The 20,247-nt window shown below is 39.2% G+C and overlaps 1 protein-coding gene across 1 annotated transcript in view; it reads right to left on the bottom strand.

Moving 5' to 3' along the window:
• The window catches only part of LOC120878145 (gamma-secretase activating protein), an 88,842-nt gene extending 69,082 nt beyond the window's left edge, over window positions 1-19,760 (bottom strand). The window contains exons 1-6 of the mRNA XM_040260764.1: window positions 19,611-19,760; window positions 11,034-11,110; window positions 9,236-9,292; window positions 7,251-7,320; window positions 6,900-6,953; window positions 2,464-2,552 (exon numbers count right to left, since the gene is read on the bottom strand). Coding sequence (XP_040116698.1) covers window positions 2,464-2,552; window positions 6,900-6,953; window positions 7,251-7,320; window positions 9,236-9,292; window positions 11,034-11,110; window positions 19,611-19,719 — 456 coding nt within the window. The 5' untranslated portion in view covers window positions 19,720-19,760. The remainder of the gene's footprint in view (window positions 1-2,463; window positions 2,553-6,899; window positions 6,954-7,250; window positions 7,321-9,235; window positions 9,293-11,033; window positions 11,111-19,610) is intronic.
• Window positions 19,761-20,247: the final 487 nt, after the last annotated feature.

Raw genomic sequence — 20,247 nt, 5'->3', positions numbered from 1 at the left:
TATAGACTATATTAGGAAAATAATTATTTTTGTAAATATTGAGCTAGATTGTGATCATTAATATTCATTGATGGAAGGTACATACTATAGGCATGTGGACGTGGACAGTGTGTAATTATCCAGTGAACTATCTGAAAGGTACAATCATGCCAGTGGGGAACTCTACAAGGGTTCCAGATTGAAATCCGGACTCTGCTCACTACTGTCCTGAAGAAGTTTCTTCACAAAGGCTGCACAGGTAGAGGGAAAATGTACTACTGGAAATCATCATGGTTGTTTTGAAAAGAAAAAGGAAATAGATCACAGGGTAGGACCAAATTTTGCGGACAATGAATGGTGTTTCTCTAAAGGAGAGCAGAATGGAGAGAGGGTGAAGGTGGGGATTTGCCATGGGTGGAGGCTTGGAGGAGTTTCTTTCTTCAGAGGCCTGAGCATGAGAGCAGGGAGCAGGGCTTGGAACTGGATGGACCAAGATGAGTGTGGGTCTACTTCACATGGGTGGGGATGCAATCGTGCAACTTGCATTTTTAATTTTTTTTAAATTAAGATAAAATGCACATAACAACATTCACTATTCACAATTTTCAGTATTAATAATACAATTCAGTATTTTAAAAATATATTCAGAGTGTTATGCAACTATATATTTGTAAAACCTTTTTCCTTCCTATACTCTGATTACCCATCCCTCAATAACATCATCATTGCCTACACAGCCCTGGATAAAAATGGTAAAGAAACCAAAAGAACATGCCAGAAAAGGAAAGTGTCCTACAGTCACCCCTGCACTGAGGACAGTGTAAATAAACAGAGTGGATTCCTGGGGGAGGGACTGTAGCTTAGCAGTTCCAGGCCAGGCCCTGTCTGGCAGCAAGCAGCGGCCCGGAGAGAAGCCAGGAGTGGTGGTGAAACGCACAGCTGGAAGGACTGGCTGACAGCGGGCAACCAGGCACGTGAGAGACAACCCGTTCTCCCAACACATACTGCCAGAGGGAGAGCCCAGGTCAGAGGCTGAGAATAGGTAGGGCAGGGGGAGGCTACACAAGGTTCACGCAACCCGGCAGGAACAAGGGTAATCGGTTCTGGTTCTCAGTGATAGTTACATTCCATCTGTGCCTTCATCAGTGCTTAATCGTTTTCAATTCTTTTTTGACTCCATGGACTGTAGTCCGCTAGGCTCCTCTGTCCATGGGATTCTCCAGGCAAGAATACTGGAGTGGGTAGCCATGCCCTTCTCCAGGGGATCTTCCCAACCCAGGGATCAAGCTCGACTCTCCTGCATTGCAGGCAGATTCTTTACTTTCTAAGCTACCATGGAAGCCCTATGTTCCATAAGGTCACCACAAACACTGAACTCTGAACCACTGTTCCCAAGGGAAATAGTGATAAAAGCTCCTATGAGCCTCTAGCTACAATATTTTTGTCAACAAAATAAAACAAAACTTGGTCTAATGGGTGTTCCTATTTAAAGACATTGTGGGACTTCCCTGGTGGTCCAGTGGCTATGACTCCGCGCTCCCACTGTAGGGGGACCAGGTTTGATCCCTGGTCAGGGAATCAGGTTCCACATGTCACAACTAAGAGTGTGCATGCTAAAAAGATTCCGTATTCTGCATCAATGATCAAAAGATCTGGCGTGCCACAACTAAAGATACTGTTGATTTGCTAGCAGTGAACTCAGTCAGCTGCACTATAATGCCTAAATGAAGTTTCTCTAATGAACACACATATTTTCTCTGTAAAGTATATAGCAGCCTTTTTGCACTTAGAAACATGAAACACTACTTCAGCAGTTCACTTGGAGGACATGTTAGACACGAAATCAACTGCCAAAGAGTGTGAAAAACATGGCATTAAGCTGACTGAAAACAACGTTTGTTTATAGTCTGAGAACTGAATCTGAAAGGCAGGGTCACCTTGTTCTACCTCAGCTGGGAACATGTACATTGGGTGACAAATTTTCACATGTCTACCAACGACTGATTTGGGGGTTACAAATGAATTTTAGTGGGTAGCAGAATTTGCAAATTGTATGTGCAAGTAATGAGGATTGACTATATCTATTTGTGTTATACACACAGTGCTTCTGCATCAGTGCATGGAGTTGAGAAATTCAAGGATTAATTATGTCATTTAAACACAGGCATTTAACCTGTCAACTCTATGAAACATTAGATAAGCCATTTTCAAATGTCCTTTCAATGTGTTTTGATATTCAATATTTTATCATGTAAAAACATCTGTTATATCAAACAACCATGATGTAATAGAGACAGAGAGCTAGGTTTGAATTTTGATTTCCATGTTTGTGAGGGAAGAGGCGTTCATTTCAGCCATACCCATTCACTGGATTATTCTGAGGATTAAATGTGATAATGTGTTTGAAAACACTTCTAACACCACTGTCTCTAGGTTTCATGCCTTTTGATTAAAGAGATAAGTGATAAAGATATGCTCACTTACCTGTACCCAAATATAGCTATCCACTGCTTTTAGAACCTTCACATTGTTAATGGGGTGGATCTCGACCAACAAAGTTAAGCACTTTGATCCTATAAAGTAAAGGATGCTTTTAATAGTAGCAAAGTCCAGAATATTACACATTACTCTTCCACATAGGCCTGAGCTTTGAAAATGTAAGATGCATTACTTACTGTATTAGTTACTCCACAAACAAAAGCAGTTATCTTAAAATTGAGACTTTTAAAACCGCTAATAGATGCAGAAAACATTATAAAGGAGAAGTCAATGTACATGGAGTGAGAAACATGTTCCCACCCATCTCTCAGCTATTTTTACCATCACTTCACAGGCCCTCTCAGCTTTTAAATCTAAACAAATACATCTCAGTTCAGTGTCACTACAGTTCTGTAGCACAATGGCAAATACTGTTTGTGTAGGAAAATATAAAGATTTCTGATGAATGAATGTGTTAGGGTTAACAGCAACTAGGACAGGGACTGAGTTTCCCTCAGGAAGGCTGGAACTGCACGGATAAAGACTCACTCATTTCCTTAGTGTCACATCTGAGCAAATATCATTAAAGATAGTAATTAGGAGGAAGTTTTGGACACAGGCTAGAATGGAGTTACCACAGATATTCAAATTTAGACCAAGAGTTTCCCTCTTCAGAAAAGGAGTTGCCTTATATTTGAGTTCTTATAACAGCTCTAATATTCACATGTGCTTCCTCAATGACTTTACTTTGAGTAATAATTTACAATTTGGGGATGAATTGAATCAATGCCAGTTTTCACTATTTAAGAAAGCAACCTAACAGTATTGCTTTATGTCAAGAAAAAATATATATAAAGGATATAAAATATTTTCTGGGATATTGCCTCATATTTGCAAGAACTGGATATTTCTATAAAAATACCTTTTAGAGTTTACTGAAAGCAAAACAGTGAGTGAGTTATTATGTGGGATCACAAATACACAACAACAAAAAAATCAAAAGCAAATGTTGTTGGGCAATGGGCACTTAGAATAAAAATTCCAGTGACAGGTCATTCACGATTCAAAAGGGCTATATACTTCTAATAACTGAGACAAGGTAAAGATGCTTTGGGAGTCTGCTTGATGACTCAAAAAATGGCTCTAAGAATAAGAAATATTGATGTCAAAAATACTTGGGAAGAAAAAATAGACTGTGAAATGTGGGAATGACAAAAAAAAAAAAGCGATTTTCCTCATTGTCTTAAGTGTATGATAACTCGGAGAAGGCGATGGCACCCCACTCCAGTACTCTTGCCTGGAAAATCCCACGGACAGAGGAACCTGTTAGGCTGTAGTCCATGGGGTTTCGAAGAGTCAGACACGACTGAGCAACTTCACTTTCACTTTTCACTTTCATGCATTGGAGAAGGAAATGGCAACCCACTCCAGTGTTCTTGCCTGGAGAATCCTAGGGACGGGGGAGCCTGGTGGGCTGCCGTCTATGGGTTGCACAGAGTTGGACACGACTGAAGCGACTTAGCAGCAGCAAGTGTATATAACTAATTTAATACAGTAAATAGTACAAGTTGATATTTGACTATTTCATCTCTTGCCGAAAATGTTTATATATTCCAACTAGGGGAAAAAGCTTTTTAGGGGGCAGGCAGGGGAATCTTCTCATTGGAAAAATAACAAATCATCTATATTCAGCTTTTTTGTCAATGAATCTGTTCCCAGATTATCAGCTAAATTCACTTACCTTTAAAATGCTAGGTTTATCGAGGGCAGGGCAGAATTCATCTTCCTACACTAATTTTTCATTTCCTTAGGGCAGCCCAGATACTTAATATAAGTAGCTTAATGAAAAGAGTAATTGGACAAACAGAAATGTCTCTCAATAACATACCATGTGCTTTCATAGTGTAACAGGAAGCACTCTGGAATAGGATTCTAGAGATATCAATTCTAGTTTAAAATTTGTCACTAACCTGATATTTATACTTCAATAAATCACGAAGATTTCCTAGGCCTTGGTGCTTTGTTTTTAGTTTATTTTTGCTTTTTTTTTTTTTTGGCCACACTGAGTGCAGCTTGCAGGATCTTAGTTTCCCAACCAGGGAATGAACCCCGGGCCCCAGCAGTGAAAGAGCCAAGTCCTAACCACTGGACTGCCAGGGAATTGCCAGTGTTTCTGTTATTTAAAAAACAAAGTGAAGAACTACAGAATCAGATTATTTCTACAATCACTTTCAGCCCTAAAATCCACAGTGATTCCATTAAGTGCTTAAAGTTGTCTTAAGAATTCAGAGAATCCAGGTATCAATGGAGCCTGCGAGTACATCACTGAAAGGCAAGAAAGACCGGCAGGACACCGAAGCTGTAGGGAGTAGAGCAGCAGGACCAAAAGGGACAGCATGCATGGACCTCAAGGCACTATGCTAAGTGAAGTAAGTCACATTAAGAATGAAATAATGCCATCTGCAGCAACATGGATGGGCCTAATGAATTTAAGTCAGAGAAAGACAAACATCAAGATATCATTTATATGTGGAATCTAAACAATAATATATACCAATGAACTTATTTACATAACAGAAACAGACTCACAGACATAGAAAACAAACTTTACCAAAGGGGAAAGGGTTAGGGAAGGATAAATTAGGAGCTGGGATTAACAGATATACACTACTATATATAAAATAGATAACAAGTTCTTAGTGTTGAGCACAGGGAACTATATTCAATACCTTGTAATAATCCATAATAGAAAAGACTCTGAAAAATAAAATACATATGTGTGTAACTGAATCACTTTCCTGTACACCAGAAACTAACACAATATAGTAAATCAACTAAAATAAAAGACAAATACCGTATGATCTCTTTTATGTGTGGAATCTAAAAACCAAATCAAACCAAAACCAAAACCAGGTTTATAGATACAGAGAACAGATTGGTGGTTGCAGGAGGCAGAGGGTAGGAAGTAAGGGGAGAAATGAGTGAATATTTTTGCTTTGTTTAAACTGAATTTAAATTAAAAAATAAAAAAGCACAAGGACAGGCATGGCACAGGGAGGGTGAAGAGTGAGAAAAAGAAAGAACCTGGTCTGATGCAGGTAAAGGTACATATTGTGAAATAGTGAAAAGGTTGGAAGAGTTCAGTCAAGTCTGGTTGTGTAAAAGCTCTGGTTATTAGAACTTTGGAATCAAAGCAGCTCCACGGAGCATCTGCAGCACTTAACTGACTACAAAGGCTCCTGGGGTCCAGGAGCAGCAGTGGGGCCCACGACATTGCCCACAGGGAAAATACCTCCAGGAAGGGTGAGGGGGCAGCTGGGCCTGGCTTCCTAGAGAAAACCATTTCCCGAATAAAACAAGTTTGCATGGCCTTAGCCAAGAAGAGAAGCACTGCTGACAAAAATTTTGTCATAAAGTTTGTAGACCAAGGAACTCTATCTTGCTTATATGAGATACATTATAGTCTGTCTCATTTAGGCAATGGTAAAATCTCATGATAAGCAAGAGAATGTTAACACCTTGAGGCAAACTACATTTTATAATCAACTGGCTTATCAAGTTATTCACAAACAAAAAAATCAGCCTTCAGCAAAAGGCAAAATATTTGCATAATATTTGTTCAAAGGACTAATCATTAAAACAGATCCTATAGTACTTTCTGGTCACATAATTTCTGAAATTATAGCTGAACAAAAGACTTCCTAAGGGCGTCCATGATCTGTCCGCAACTCACATTCATTTCCTGCTGGCCTTATTTCCCACCACTCTGCCCTTGTTCACTCCAATCCAGCCTCACTGACCTCACTATCCTGGAACAGCTAGAGAGTCTACCAAGCACTCTGACCTCAGGGTCTTCATGCTGGCTGTTCCTTCTGCCAGAAATGTGCTTCCCCATGCTGCTGCTGCTTAGTTGCTTCAGTGGTGTCTGACTCTGTGCGACCCTATGGAAAGGCAGCCTGCCAGGCTCCTCTGTCCATGGGATTCTCTAGGCAAGAGTAGGTTGCCATACCCTCCTCCAGGGGATCTTCCTGACCCAGGGATCAAACCTGGGTCTCTTGCATTGCATAGACACATGCTTGTTGCCCGTCTCCTTTCAGGTCTCTGTGTAAAAACTCCTTTAATGGAGTTTCCTAGGATCATCCCTCAAACTATCTGGGCTCAAATACTAACCTCTTCCCGACCTTTGGTACCAGCTTCCTTCTGCCTGTAGCACCTGTTTAGTCTGCAGGTGCTAACTGCCTTTTTTAATATTTCTGTTATCCACTGTTATACTATTTTCTGTACTTTCTTGTTTACTTGGAAAAAATGCAAAGAACATGCCTGACATGACCTTTGCCTTTTTATTCTGAGATAAAGCTATTTGTAAATAGGCTTGCAGTTTGACTTAGTAGTTCAATAAATCTTCATCTATCAACAAGTACTGAAAAGTATAATTTCATTACCTGGTTGAAGCTCATTACTTCTTCCTTCTTTAGCAGCTTGAACTAAACTTGTAGCTAATGGAAAAAAGGAAAAAAAAAATCCATTAGCAAATGATCTATGCAGTGGCTTGTTAAAGTTTACCAGATAATACCCAGAATAAGTGAGGGCTCAAAGGATCTGTCAGTGGATGATTAAAGTAAAATACAAAGTACTCTTTATTGTAGGTAGACTCTACAGATTCTTTATTTCAAATCTTACCTCGAAAGTACATCTTTTCCCAGAATAATCAACTATTGTAAAAATTCAGTACTTTGAAACTCAAAAAATATAGCTTAGTTCTCGACTTGTAGCAATAAAAGAGTTCAACTTACCCAGCAAAGTTTTCTCCCTGTTGACTGAGCAACTGACAACTTGCAAATCTTTCTCAAATGTATAGAGATGCTATTAAAACAGAAGTATTTTTTAATTTGGAGTTTCATGTTAAATAACAATTTTATGAATGCAAATCCCCACTCAGGTCTTTAGCAAGTATCACTGTGGCAGGCATTTTATTAAAGGACCACCAATGAACCAGTTTAACTATACTGAGAAGTTTCAGATTATTTTTTAAGAAAAAAGTTTGCTATTGTAGGCCGTGTTTGGCACTGAAATTTAACCATGAGACAACACAGTGTAGTGGTTAAAAGCACAGACCTTGAATCAAGCTAGACCCAGGCTCAAATCCTAATTCTGTCACTTGCTAGCTGTGTGACTTTGGATGAGTTACTCAACCATTCTATCCTCCCATCAGCAAAATAGGAATCATGTTACTACCCATCTTGGGAGATCCTTAGAAGTGCTGAGTTAAATAATCCATGTGAGAATACTTACTACAATGTCTGCCACACATAATAAGCACTCAAGGGTGAGCAATTAGGATTATGAAGGCAAGTTAGCATTTTAATCAAATTACATAACTATGACATCATTAACTATGTCTAAGAGACTGTCACAAGTGCATCTCCTAAAGGATGCCCATATTTAGAACACTGGCAAAGTAATCTGCTATTTTTATTTAACCTGTATTTTATTTTCTTACTGTTTAAATGTTGCAAGATTCTATTTCCTGGAATATCAAAGAAAATTAAAATAGTCATGCAGAAGGAGGATGTGAGGTGCAGACTGAGGAAATGGAGACAATCACAGTTATATTAAGCAAACTCTCTTAAAACATATTCAAGGTATAAGGAAAGATAGAATCTTAGACTCCAGGGGAGAACAAGTTAAGAGAAACAGTGACTAGCAGAACTATTACAAAGGTAAATAGAACTTGCAGACTAAAAAAGCACTGAAAACATACTAGAATGCAATGGCCAAAAGTTGATAAAAAACGTTGAGAAGTCAGGAAAGGTAAACTTTGAGTTAATAAGAAAGCTCTGAATTCATGTGACAAATTGTGGTTTCCTTTATTCCTGCTCTGAGGGATTCTTATTTATAAATAAGAAGAGGCATGAATGTATATACTTAATTGTAACTGCTTCATCCTTTTAATTAAGTAATAACACACATAGTCTCATAAGTGTTTAAAACATGCAAACACTACCAAACAAATAGTCTAAGTTTTCCATTATATTCACCCTATCCCAAACCCTTTTGAAAAAGAAACATTTTGTAATTTACTCTGTAGTCTTTCAGATCATCCAAAATGAGTTTTTAATATATTTACACACATATATTATGTCATTTTCTTGCACGTTTTTTTATAAAACATAAATGGAGTGCATTATTCTGGCAACTTGCTTTTTTCATGTAATAATGTGTTTTGGAATGACTCTGTGACAGTGTACATTTATAGACTTCTCAGTCTCTTGATATTTACAAATTATTTTTACATAGACACAAAGGGACCTCTTCCCATTTGCCTCAAGAATTAGACAAGCCTGTCACATTAACCAATCTCTTATGTGAGCTGTCTGGGGAAAGATTAAGAAAAAGAGGCTGGTTCTACCACTGGATCTTTGAGAAGTAACGAGAAGAAAATCAGTGAAGTTCTGCAGAAGCAGAACTCAGAGTCAGAGGTCATTCTGACATCCTAAGCTTCTGGGAAACACACATCCTAGGGAGTCCACTGGACTTCCTACATTGCTACAGAATACTGGATAATTGGTTTGAACCTGTTCAGCTTAAATCTCAAAGGACTAAAAGACTACAGTTGACATTTGGTCCAGGAGTCCTCACATTTTTTTTTTTAAAGATAGTATAAAAGGACAAGAGAAGGAAGACAAAGAAATACAAAATAAATTTGTATCTTAAAGAAAGGAAAATCAAAGGCAGTAAAGTAACTGAAAACTAATGTATAATTTATGGTGATTTTTACCTCATTTTGTTTGGTTTGGTAATCATACAATCCAAAGAAGACATTTCCCTTATTGTCCTGAAAAGAAAAAATTAACTAGATGTTTATTAAAGGTCATTGTTTAGGAATTTACTAGTTTTAAAAGAAATCTGCAATAATTCAACCAGTATTAGCAATAAGCACTCTAAAGGTAGCCTGCTGTGCATGTCAGAAAAGGACTGAACACGTTTCCAATGGCAACACAGGTCAAGTGGTGAAAGGGAACCAAGAACATACAGCTCAGTGAGTTTGAGGAAGCCTGTCTATAGGACACAGCATAGTGAAGGAGCAAATCTTTTTCTACTTTCATTTATTTCTGTAAAAGAATATGAACGATGGATACTGAAAGTAGGTAGACTAAGTCCATGATAGTCTTATAAGTAAAACTTCTTGGCAAATAGACGGTGAAACAATGGAAACAGTGACAGATTTTATTTTCTTGGGCTCCAAAATCACTGTGAATGGTGACTGCAGCCATGAAATAAAAAGATGCTTGCTCCTTAGAAGAACAGCTATAACAAGTCTAGACAGTGTATTAAAAAGCAGAGACATTACTTTGCTGACAAAGGTCCATACAGTCAAAGCTATGGTTTTTCCAGTTGTCATGTACAAATGTGAGAGCTGGACAATAATAAAGGCTGAGCACCAAAGAACTGGTGCCTTCAAACTGTGGTGATGAGAAGACTTGAGAGTCCCTTGGACTGAAAGGAGATCAAACCAGTTAATCCTAAAAGAAATCAACCCTGAATATTCATTGGGAGGACTGATGTTGAAGCTGAAGCTCCAATACTCTGGCCACCTGATGAGAACTGACTTATTAGAAAAGACCCTGATGCTGGGAAAGACTGAAGGCAGGAAGGGAAGGGGACGGCAGAGGATAAGATGGTTGGATGGCATCACCGACTCAATGGACATGAGTTTGAGTAAACTCCGGGAGATGGTAAAAGACAGGGAAGCCTGGCAAAGAGTCAGACATGACTAAGCAACTGAACAACAACCAAAAACTTCATGAATCATAGAATCTTTGAATGTAGCATCCTCATGGATACAACTTAAAATAACTTCTTTAAACAAAAAAAGTACAGTAATACAACTTGCAAAGCAAACTGGCCACTGCAATTATTCTTTCATGTTTCACTATTACAGTAAAATTATCCACGAAGTTAAATTTTCTTTCCTTAGAACAGTTAACATTGAAAACACACTGTTAAAATAATGTTTAAATAATAATGCCTCAAAACTCTGAGTATACAGAAATCTGAACAGATGATGTATAGTAATAATATTTAATGTTTCTCAAAGATAAAAACTTAACATATTGATTAAGTTTAAGTATCTCTTACTTAGCACTTTTCCTCTAGAGGATGAAACTGTCCATTTATTCAAAACCTTTGAGCACTGTATCAGACATTGGGTATAGTTTTATTTTATTTAAAAAAGAAAAAATATTACATAAGACTGAATTTCAATTACCCTATTCAATCTCACAAAATAAAAAGTCCTATGTTAAAGATTAAATGCCAACAAGTCTTATTCACTACACTTTAAAAAGATAAAGCATAAAAGTCTGTTTATATATATATAAATGGTTAAAGAGTAAATTTTATGTTAAGTGTGTGTGTGTGCTTAGCTGCTCTTTGTGTTCAATGCTTTGCAATCCCATGAATGCTTTGCTCCTTTATCCATGGAGATTCTCCAGGCAAGAATACTGCAGTGGGTTGCCATGCCCTCCTCATGTTATGTATATTCTACCACAATTTAAAAAAGAATATAGACTTACCTTATAGGTATAAATAATATTTCTGTTTTGTTCAACATTTAGTACACGTAAGCACTCATAATTGTTTTCTAAAACACCTAAAACAGAAATAATCAAGTTAATATCTAGAAGGAGATGTTTAAAAACATATCTAACAAAAATATATCTGCATTAGATTTTAAAAGCCAAATACAATGATAATTCCATCATATAGAGCTTAAAAACAGGCAAAGCTATTTTACTGGAGATCAGATTAGCAATGACTTTTAAGGAAGAGGAAAGTAGTGATTAGCAAGTATCTCAAGGAAATCTTGCTAATGGAAGTGTACATTGGACAAAACTAGCAGAATCTACTAAGGCTGAATATACATAGCTCCACAATTGTCCGTGTTCTTATATCTCATCAGAAGCATATACATAATTTGGCAAATGACACATATGACATGTACAGCACTATTATTCGTAATAGCCAAAACCGGAAACCCAAAATATTCATTAAGCAAAAAACTAATAAATCATGATATTTAAACAATGGGATGTTATATAATAATAAGAATTAAGTAACTTGCTATAAATACATACATACATAAACAATTGAGTAAAAGAAACTCATATTTTCACTCCTCCCCAAAAAGGCACAAACTGTATGATTTAATTTATACACAAGTTTCAAAAATGGCAAAAAGAATCTATGGTGCTCGCTGAATGACAGCTGAAAGGAGTATGAAGGGGATCTTTGGGGTTCTATTAATGTTCTCCTTCCTGCTCTGAGTGCTGGTTCCACGGAGGTGCCTCACTTTGTGAAGATTAACTGAGCTGTGCACTGTGATCTGTATACTTTTCTGCATGAAGGCCATCTTCAATGACTGATATAAAGATTGTTTACACAAATCATTTAACTTGTAAGTTAACTGATCATCACCTTTCTTCTTAGCCTGTATTCCTGATTAAAAAGGAAAAATCAAGATACAAAATCAGGATAATTGGTGAGCTCAATCCCTGCACTGGAGCTGGCAGTGGGAAACATTTAGAGAGGCAAAGAGCAAGTTCACTGAGAACCCAGGAATTATCCTGCAATCTCGCTTCCAAACTCTTCACAGAAAGAAACTACATGGATTTTCTGCAGACACGGCAAAGGGAGGGGGGAGTATTGCTTATATATGAGTATATACAACTTTAAATGTCTAGTGAGGTATCAGAAATACTTCTCAATGATTAAAAAAAAATAATCCCTTGGTCTGTTAAGATAATAGTATGATTCAGTTAGCTTACTGCTGAATAGCAAAGAAAAGGTAAACAGAATGAACTGCTTCCTCTATCATACTTACAATAGGAAAATGGGTAATTACTGAAAAATCCTTTAAGGTAGATTTTGCAGACATCTAAAGAGAATTTCTGTGAGTTATTTTTCATCTTGCATATGACTCAAAACTCCTGGAATGTAATGTGTCAATATTTTGCAAAGTACGTTTTTTTCTTTCCAGATTATAAGGATGCTGGGACTTTCTCAAAAGTACACTTAAAAGGTTTTAACTAAGATAAGAAACTGCTTTATAAGAATCTTGCTAAGAAAATCCAATTTCCTTGCAAAAGCACACCTATTTTCAAATCACTATAATATTAAGAGAAAAAAAAGTCTTCAACAAGTGCAGATTACAAATGATACATGCTTACTCCACTAAATCAGTGGTTCTTAAGGCTGGTTGTGTTAGAATCATCAGAGGAAATTTTGAAAGAACATGGATGCCCAAATCCTGCCCCCAAATATTCTGATTTTTTTGAGCTGGTGAAGGTCCTACTCTCTCCTGTGTGTGTTTTTAAGTTCACTTTGTTATTCTAATGGGCAGCCAGAACTGAGAACCACTGAAGGACATATTTACAATATACATTAAACAATATTTATTAGACAGCACAATTATAACCAGCTTACAATGTAATCATGATATACAGATTTGAAGGAAATAATAAAAATATTGCCTTCATGGGTCTATTAGGGAGCAATGATTGCAGTCTTTAAGTAATCCCGTAGTTAAGTACATGGTTCTCATCTTTAGGACATTTGCATTAGATAAATTTGGTAATACTGGAAATCCAGACACTGGCATCTCACCACACACTATAAACCCACTAGCCCTTCCTCTACAGATTAGCTGCTCATGTTTTAGACACACCCTTTTAAAAGACTTATTCAATAACCTCTTTGCTTATTCATTCTGACTATTCTCCCACAGTTCATCATTGGAAAGTCCAGGAGGAAGTTTAGCAATTTCAAATGAGGAAATGTGGTTTAATGTTACAGTTTAGTTAAATCAGCGTTCATGAAGAAAAAATGTAGCATTTTGACAGTTACTTGCATAAAAGTAAATCTAATATAAAAAATATAAATAAGTAGATACTAAAGGTGTTGGCAAAGTCACAGCTCATGTGAAATTTAAGCTGGTTTGCCACATAGTCTCATCCAGCTCAATGTATTCTGTACTAAACACCAGTGATTTCACTTTAAAAGAAGATGTTTACCAAGTATGCAGATTTGGTTTCCAACTGCTATGAAATAAGATAAATCTCATATAAAAGTATTTCTTTTCTTTCTAATGACTATGGGAGCATGGGGAGTCTCACAGCCTTATACAAAAATGTGAACTAGTTTCTAAAACACAGATCAAGGAGTGTTAAATATGATTATACCTATGACATTTCTATTCTGTAAATAATTCACATAAATCCTCCTGCCCAACATGACTAGGTGCTATAATTCCTAAACTTATGAAGTAAACATCATTATGTGATTTATATTTCATATTCTGGATAAAATGAGGAAAATCAAGGGTGGGGTGATGAAGCCAGAAAGAGAGAAGAGACTCAGAAAAGGAGACTAGGAAAGTAGGGGGAGGAACAGTGAACAGGAAGGACAGTGGCAAGAGAAGACTGAAACGATAAAGAAAAATAACGTGACAAGCCATCCTCTAGCCCCCAAATCTGTTTGGGGGTATCTAGGAGGCAACAACCAAAGCACTACCCTTGAGGCAGTCGCCTGGTAAAATATATCACTTCCCTGGAAAAGATGAATAATTACAATATTAGAAAGAATGATCAGTCTGGAATATTACTAAATTCTAACAAATTCACAAATCTAGTACTAATCGAAGCGGACAAGGAGACACAGGAATGGAAACCCACATTCTTCCTGGTCTTAAGTATACGTGACATTGAAACCTCAGAAAATTCACATACCACAGACTTTTTCTTAAGTTTCCTGAGGATCTGACACATTCCAAGAGGAGATTAAGCATTAGACACAAAAATTAATATATAAAATCTATTATATTGCTACACACCAGTAATAGTACATACAATGTTTTTAAATGTGCCATTTATGAGAGCAACAAAAACTAATAGTAGTCCAGGAGTAAATCTAGCAAATTTTCATGGAGAAAATTCTAAGACTTGTTAAGAGTCATAAAAAGGCTCTAAATAAAGAACAGGCTATATACTTTGTTCACAGTTGGGAAGATTTAATATCGTAAAGGTGCAACTTCTCCCCTAGATGGTCTCCCCTATACTGAATCTAGAGATTCAATGTAACTCAAATAAAAAAATCCAACAGACTTTTTGGTGAAATCTGACAGGCTGATTCCAAAATCTAAATGTAAGAACAAGGAGCATAAAATAGACAAGAGGACCACAACAGAGACTGAGGTAAGGAGACTTACTCTACCAGTTACCAAGACTTAACAGAAAGATAGTTACTAAGATGTCTTCACCTTATATTGACCAATGGAACAAAATTTAAAACCCAGAAAAGAAGACTCACACACATACGGAAATATGATGTGTAAAGGAAGTGGTTTTGCTGTCAGTGAGAAAAGGTAGGGCTATCTGGTTAGTGACCGTAGAACCACTAGCTATTAACATAGAAAAACAATGCAGTTTACAAAAGAATATTTTAACACATGTAAGCTATAGATAATAACAAAATAAAACCATGTAACGACCACCCAGCTTAAAAGTAACAGATATCAAGACTACTTCTAAAGGCTCCAGTGTTCCCCTGATTCCTATATCACATTACACACAGAAATACATTCCAGGTGAATTTGAAAAATAACAAAATTCAAAAAGAAAAGCTTTAAAGCTTTTAGAAGTTAATATAAAAATGTCTTCACGGCTTCTAAGTTTCTTTAAAATATCCCAAAAGCACAAACCATAAAGGAAAAACACTCACAAATTAGACTACATTATAATCAAGAACTCTTATTTATCAAAGGTAACTACAAACTGAAAAAAGACAACAGATACTTGGAACATATATGATAAACAAAGAACTAGAATCCAGAATGAAGAATGCCTTAAAATCAACATGGAAAAAAAAAACCCACAACAGAAAAATAGACAAAAGGATGAACACCGTACAGAAGAAGAAACAAATAGCCAGTTAAGTATATAGAGATGTTCAACCTCAGATCATAAAGAAGTATTATTTAGACCCACCAGTCTGACAAGAAATTAAACACTTGGAAAAATCAAGAGCTTGTAAAGATATAGAGTACCAAAAATATTTTGATAACACAAATGATACAAGTATTTTGGATAGCAATTTGGTACTACCCAAAGACTCTGATGCTGGGAGGGATTGGGGGCAGGAGGAGAAGGGGACAACAGAGGATGAGATGACTGGATGGCATCACTGACTCAATGGACTTGAGTCTGAGTGAACTCCGGGAGTTGGTGATGGACAGGGAGGCCTGGTGTGCTGCGATTCATGGGGTCGCAAAGAGTCGGACACGACTGAGCGACTGAACTGAACTGAACTGAACTGAAGAGGTAACCCAGTGGATAAAGAATCTGCCTTCAATGTCTTAGACACAGGAGATGCAGGTTCTATCTCTGGGTCGGGAAGATCCCATAGAAAAGGGCATGGCAACCCACTTCAGCATTCTTGCCTGGAGAATCCCACGGACCGAGGAGCCTGACAGGCTACAGTCCATAGGGTTGCAGAGTTGGACACGCCTGCGGCAACTGAGCACGCAGGAAAAGTGAAGATGTGTATAGCCTGTGACTCAGCAACCTCGCTGTTAGACATCTATCCTAGAGAAACTTGCACCAGGTGACGTGCACAAGATTAGTAAAAGCATTGAATATAACAGCAAACCCCAGAAACCTCCCAAATGTCACCATCAGGAAAAGGATAAGTAAGATAGGTTCCCTAGGAAACACGCTGAGACACTTTAGTACACATGATATTTACTAGACTGTGCTTATTAAAGTGGAATTAATGTCTGTAACAGGAAGGAGAAGAAGCAGGATTGGGGCGGGGGGAAGAAGTCAAGCTGCAATAAAGGGCCAGTGGCCTCAGATGACGTTGGGGTCCTCCATCAAGGAAGCTCCAGAATTGAAATGAACTGCCACAGTTGTCCCGTGTGAGTCAAAATGCCCAGGCTTTTATATCCTACCTGAACCCCTTATTAGAGGAGGGCACACCTAAAGGGGCATAAACTTGGGTGATACAGCTCTCTGCCGAGGCATCCCTGAAGATGCTGACAGCTGATGGCTCTGCTACCACAGTCACAGCACTTGGGACAAGCCCTTCCTTGAAACAAAGATCTAAGCATTGCATCTCCATGGTTACCATACTGTATAGGCACACAAATGGAATACTATACAGCAGTGAAAAGTAACGCCCTATAGCACTCAACGTGGCACTAGTGGTAAAGAACCTGCTTACCAATGCACAAGATATAAGAGATCCAGGTTCGATCCCTGGGTTTGGAAGATCCCCTGGAGGAGGGCATGGCAACCCACTCCAGTATTCTTGCCTGGAGAATCCCAGGGACAGAGGGGCCTGGCGGGCTACAGTCCATGGTATCGCAAAGAGTCAGACATCACTGAAGCAATTCATCACACATCACATACCAGGCAACATGGATAAATCTTACAATTCTGAGAAGGAAAAAAAAGCAGAAAGAATACATATGATATTCTTTCACTTACTTAAAGTTCACAAACAAGAAAATGAAATGATATTTTGCTTAGGGAGATAGATACAGGTTAAAACTACAAATAAGATAGAAGAAATGTGAAAATATAAAAGTTTAAATGGTTGTAGGCGACAACATATAGATGAGGCATATGAAGAGGAATAGAATCAAATAGGGAGACCCAAGAACCATCAAAAGTCTTGCTATTGTTCTATTTTTAAGACAGGTACATGGTTTTGCTTTTATATTATTTATAGCTTACATGTGTTAAAATATTCTTTTGTATAACTTTTAATTTTTTTTTAAAGAACAAATATTTTCTTCATTTATTTCAGGAGAAATAATTTCCCCAAAGTTCAACCCAGAACCAGGAACAGAGGCAGTAACCAAACCTGGTCTCCTTATTTCCTAACCCCTATTGACTAAAATGTATCCCACTAAATTTCTGCCTGGCTAACTTAGCCTAGCTCTCTGGCTATTTTTGCCAGAAATATGTCATACATCAGGAGTACTACTTGGCACCACTAAGAAATCTTCAACTGTATTTATTTATGTAAAAACATTAAGGCTTCAAATTAAGAGAGCAAGTGTGCAGAGAGGAGACTTACAATGGTATAATTATTCATAATTTACATTTGAACAGCTGAGACTTTGAAAGGAAAATAATTTACACAAATGTGTGGAGTTAGAGCTGTGCTAGAGATAAAATAGAATTCCAGATTCCTCTGCCAGTGCTACAAATTATAGCAGAAGAAGAATTAACTTGTGGGGTTTTTAAGCTGCCACCACTAGTGATTATCAGAAGTAACAATGTCTTTTAGGATAACAGGGCTAATATTTTTGCCAAGCTGCTCTGTAGCAGCAAAATACTAACAATATGATAAAAGGCTGGTATTTCTAGTAAGTTTACTTTCTGAGGACCCAGGGGTATCTGCTGTTTGGTGGAATGTCAATGCACAAGTCTATGTGTCTTCACAGATGAATTAAAGACACAAGGAAGCCAAAATCTAACCGGCTCACACACAGCTTTTCAATCACAACACATTACTGAAACATAAGACTGTGGCATTTCACACTTCATCTAACTTCTCATTCTCGAGCAACTGCCACTTAGCTATATAAGGAGATGGTCCAGAGAAAAGGGGCTTCCCAGGTGGCACAGTGGTAAAGAATCTGCCTGCCAATGCAGGAGACTCAAGAGACACAGGTTCGGCCCCTGGGTTGGGCAGATCCCTTGGAGTAGGAAATGGCAACCAGCTCCATATTCTTGCCTGGAAAATTACATGGACAGAGGAGCCTGGCAGGCGATAGTTCACAGGGTCACAAAGAGACAGACATGACTGAGTATACATGTCAGAGAAAGGACCACTTTGTGTCGAAAAGCACAAACCTTCAGAAATTCTTTAGACATCCAGGAGACTTTTTTAAATGTAGCATCTTCCCACCCCGCCAAAGTGAGCCTTTATTAATAATGACACTAGTCGTTGGTCAAACTCACTAGTCAAACTGGAGTCTTGAGCTAGACAAAGATGACTCTGTGTTTGGAACCAAGAGAGCCAACATGCCAAAACAAGGAACCCTGCAAACATTCGGCTAAAACCATAGGACAGAAAACTTTCTTCAGTGATGAGGGGAAAGGAGTTGTAGATACCGGTAGTTTGATAGCTGTTTCCCAAAAAGTGCCTTCCAGCAGTCTACAGTGCTTAAGGAAAACCAGAAGTGGAGGAGACATACACTGAAGTGGCTAGCTCCTGTGTACAACTGGGATTCCTGGGTATCATTGCTTAGAACCTGAACTCAAGTCCTGAAGATACAACATTATGTGAAGCAAACTTCTCTTCTTACAAAACAACCTGAGAAATCACGGAGTTCCCCTTCTTTAAAGTTTCAATTGATCAATGCTGGGAAGGCTCAAAAGTCACTTTTCACTCCCTCAAAATCAAAGGATTTCTGAGACACATGAAACCAAAGCCTCAACTTCGGGGAATGTATTCCAATCCACCCTGAGAAAGTAGGGCAGGACACCCGAGCATCTTTTTTTTTTTTTTTTTTTGCATAAAGTAAGACCTTCCATCCCCTAGTCTTGCTAGAGCCCCTACTCGGGTGACAAATCTTTTTAAAATAGGTAAGATGTGAATGAAGCATAGAGAACCACCCTCTCCCACTCCCCGCAGCCTTGCGCCAGGGGACCAGAGCCTGGGCAGCTGTTCCTCCTGCCTGATGAGATGATGCTTAGGGTACCACTAGTGTCCCCTGCCTTTCTGCTTAAAGTGACTTACTGTGGGCAATCAGTAAGCCAGAAGATGGGAGACTCGCCAGAAGAAGCAGTGTAGCTCGGCCCAGACTTTGCCCGGGGGCTGCCCCTCCAACCTTCACCCAGCGGCCCGAGGTGAGGATGACAAAGCCCAGACTCTAAAGAGGGCAACCTTCCCCTTTCAGGACCAAACCTCACAGGCTGGCAGGGGGCACAGGCTGCCGCTTTGGGTTGGTGCTCACCACTTGAGCGCAGCCCTAGAATCCCTAGACATGAATGACTGTCCCGCCTCCACTCCCCCCACGGCCCCCGGGCCGGACGCGCCCCTCGCCCTGCCCCGCCCCCCGGCCGGACGCGCGCCTACAGCACCTGGGCCGCCGCCTCGGGCCCCGGCGGCCGCTGACGCCGCCAGCTGCACCCGCAGCCACGGGACCACGTCCTTCTCGAGATCGAAGTCGGCGATCAGACGGAGAGCCATCGCCTGGACACGGCCACGGAGCGGCCCGCACCGCGGGCATTCCCGGCCCTCCGCGCACCACCGCGCCCGACTCCCGCCCCTCCTTCTCTCCCCTCCCCGGTTCTCCCCGCTACCCCCCCGCCGCCGCTTTCGGTTCCGCCGCCTCCGGGGCCCGAGAGGCCACAGCACCGCCTCCTCCCGGCCCGCGCCGCACACGCGAGCCTCGAGCTGTGCACACCCGGCTGGGGGGAAGGGAGACTGCGGCGCGGGGACCAGACCCCACCCGGCCCCAAGCTCGCCGCTGGCACCCTCCAGGCTGAAGGCAGAGAAGGAGGATTTGGTCTTTTAAGAGCTGTGGATGTCAATGTATGGCCAAAACCACTACAATATTGTAAAGTAATTAGCCTCCAATTAAAAAAATAAAAAGCTGTGGAGATGTGGCTGGACCGATGGTTTCCAAATTATGCTGCACGTTTACATGTGGGCACTAGATGTTTGGTTTTTTTGTTTGCTTTTGTCTCTTTTAATGCCCAAGTAAGTCCACTGTGC

Source organism: Oryx dammah, unplaced genomic scaffold, assembly GCF_014754425.2.
Source record: "Oryx dammah isolate SB20612 unplaced genomic scaffold, SCBI_Odam_1.1 HiC_scaffold_18, whole genome shotgun sequence".
NCBI lineage: Eukaryota > Metazoa > Chordata > Mammalia > Artiodactyla > Bovidae > Oryx > Oryx dammah.
Note: the sequence above shows the minus strand (reverse complement) of the source record. Positions and strands in the feature narration are given on the sequence as shown.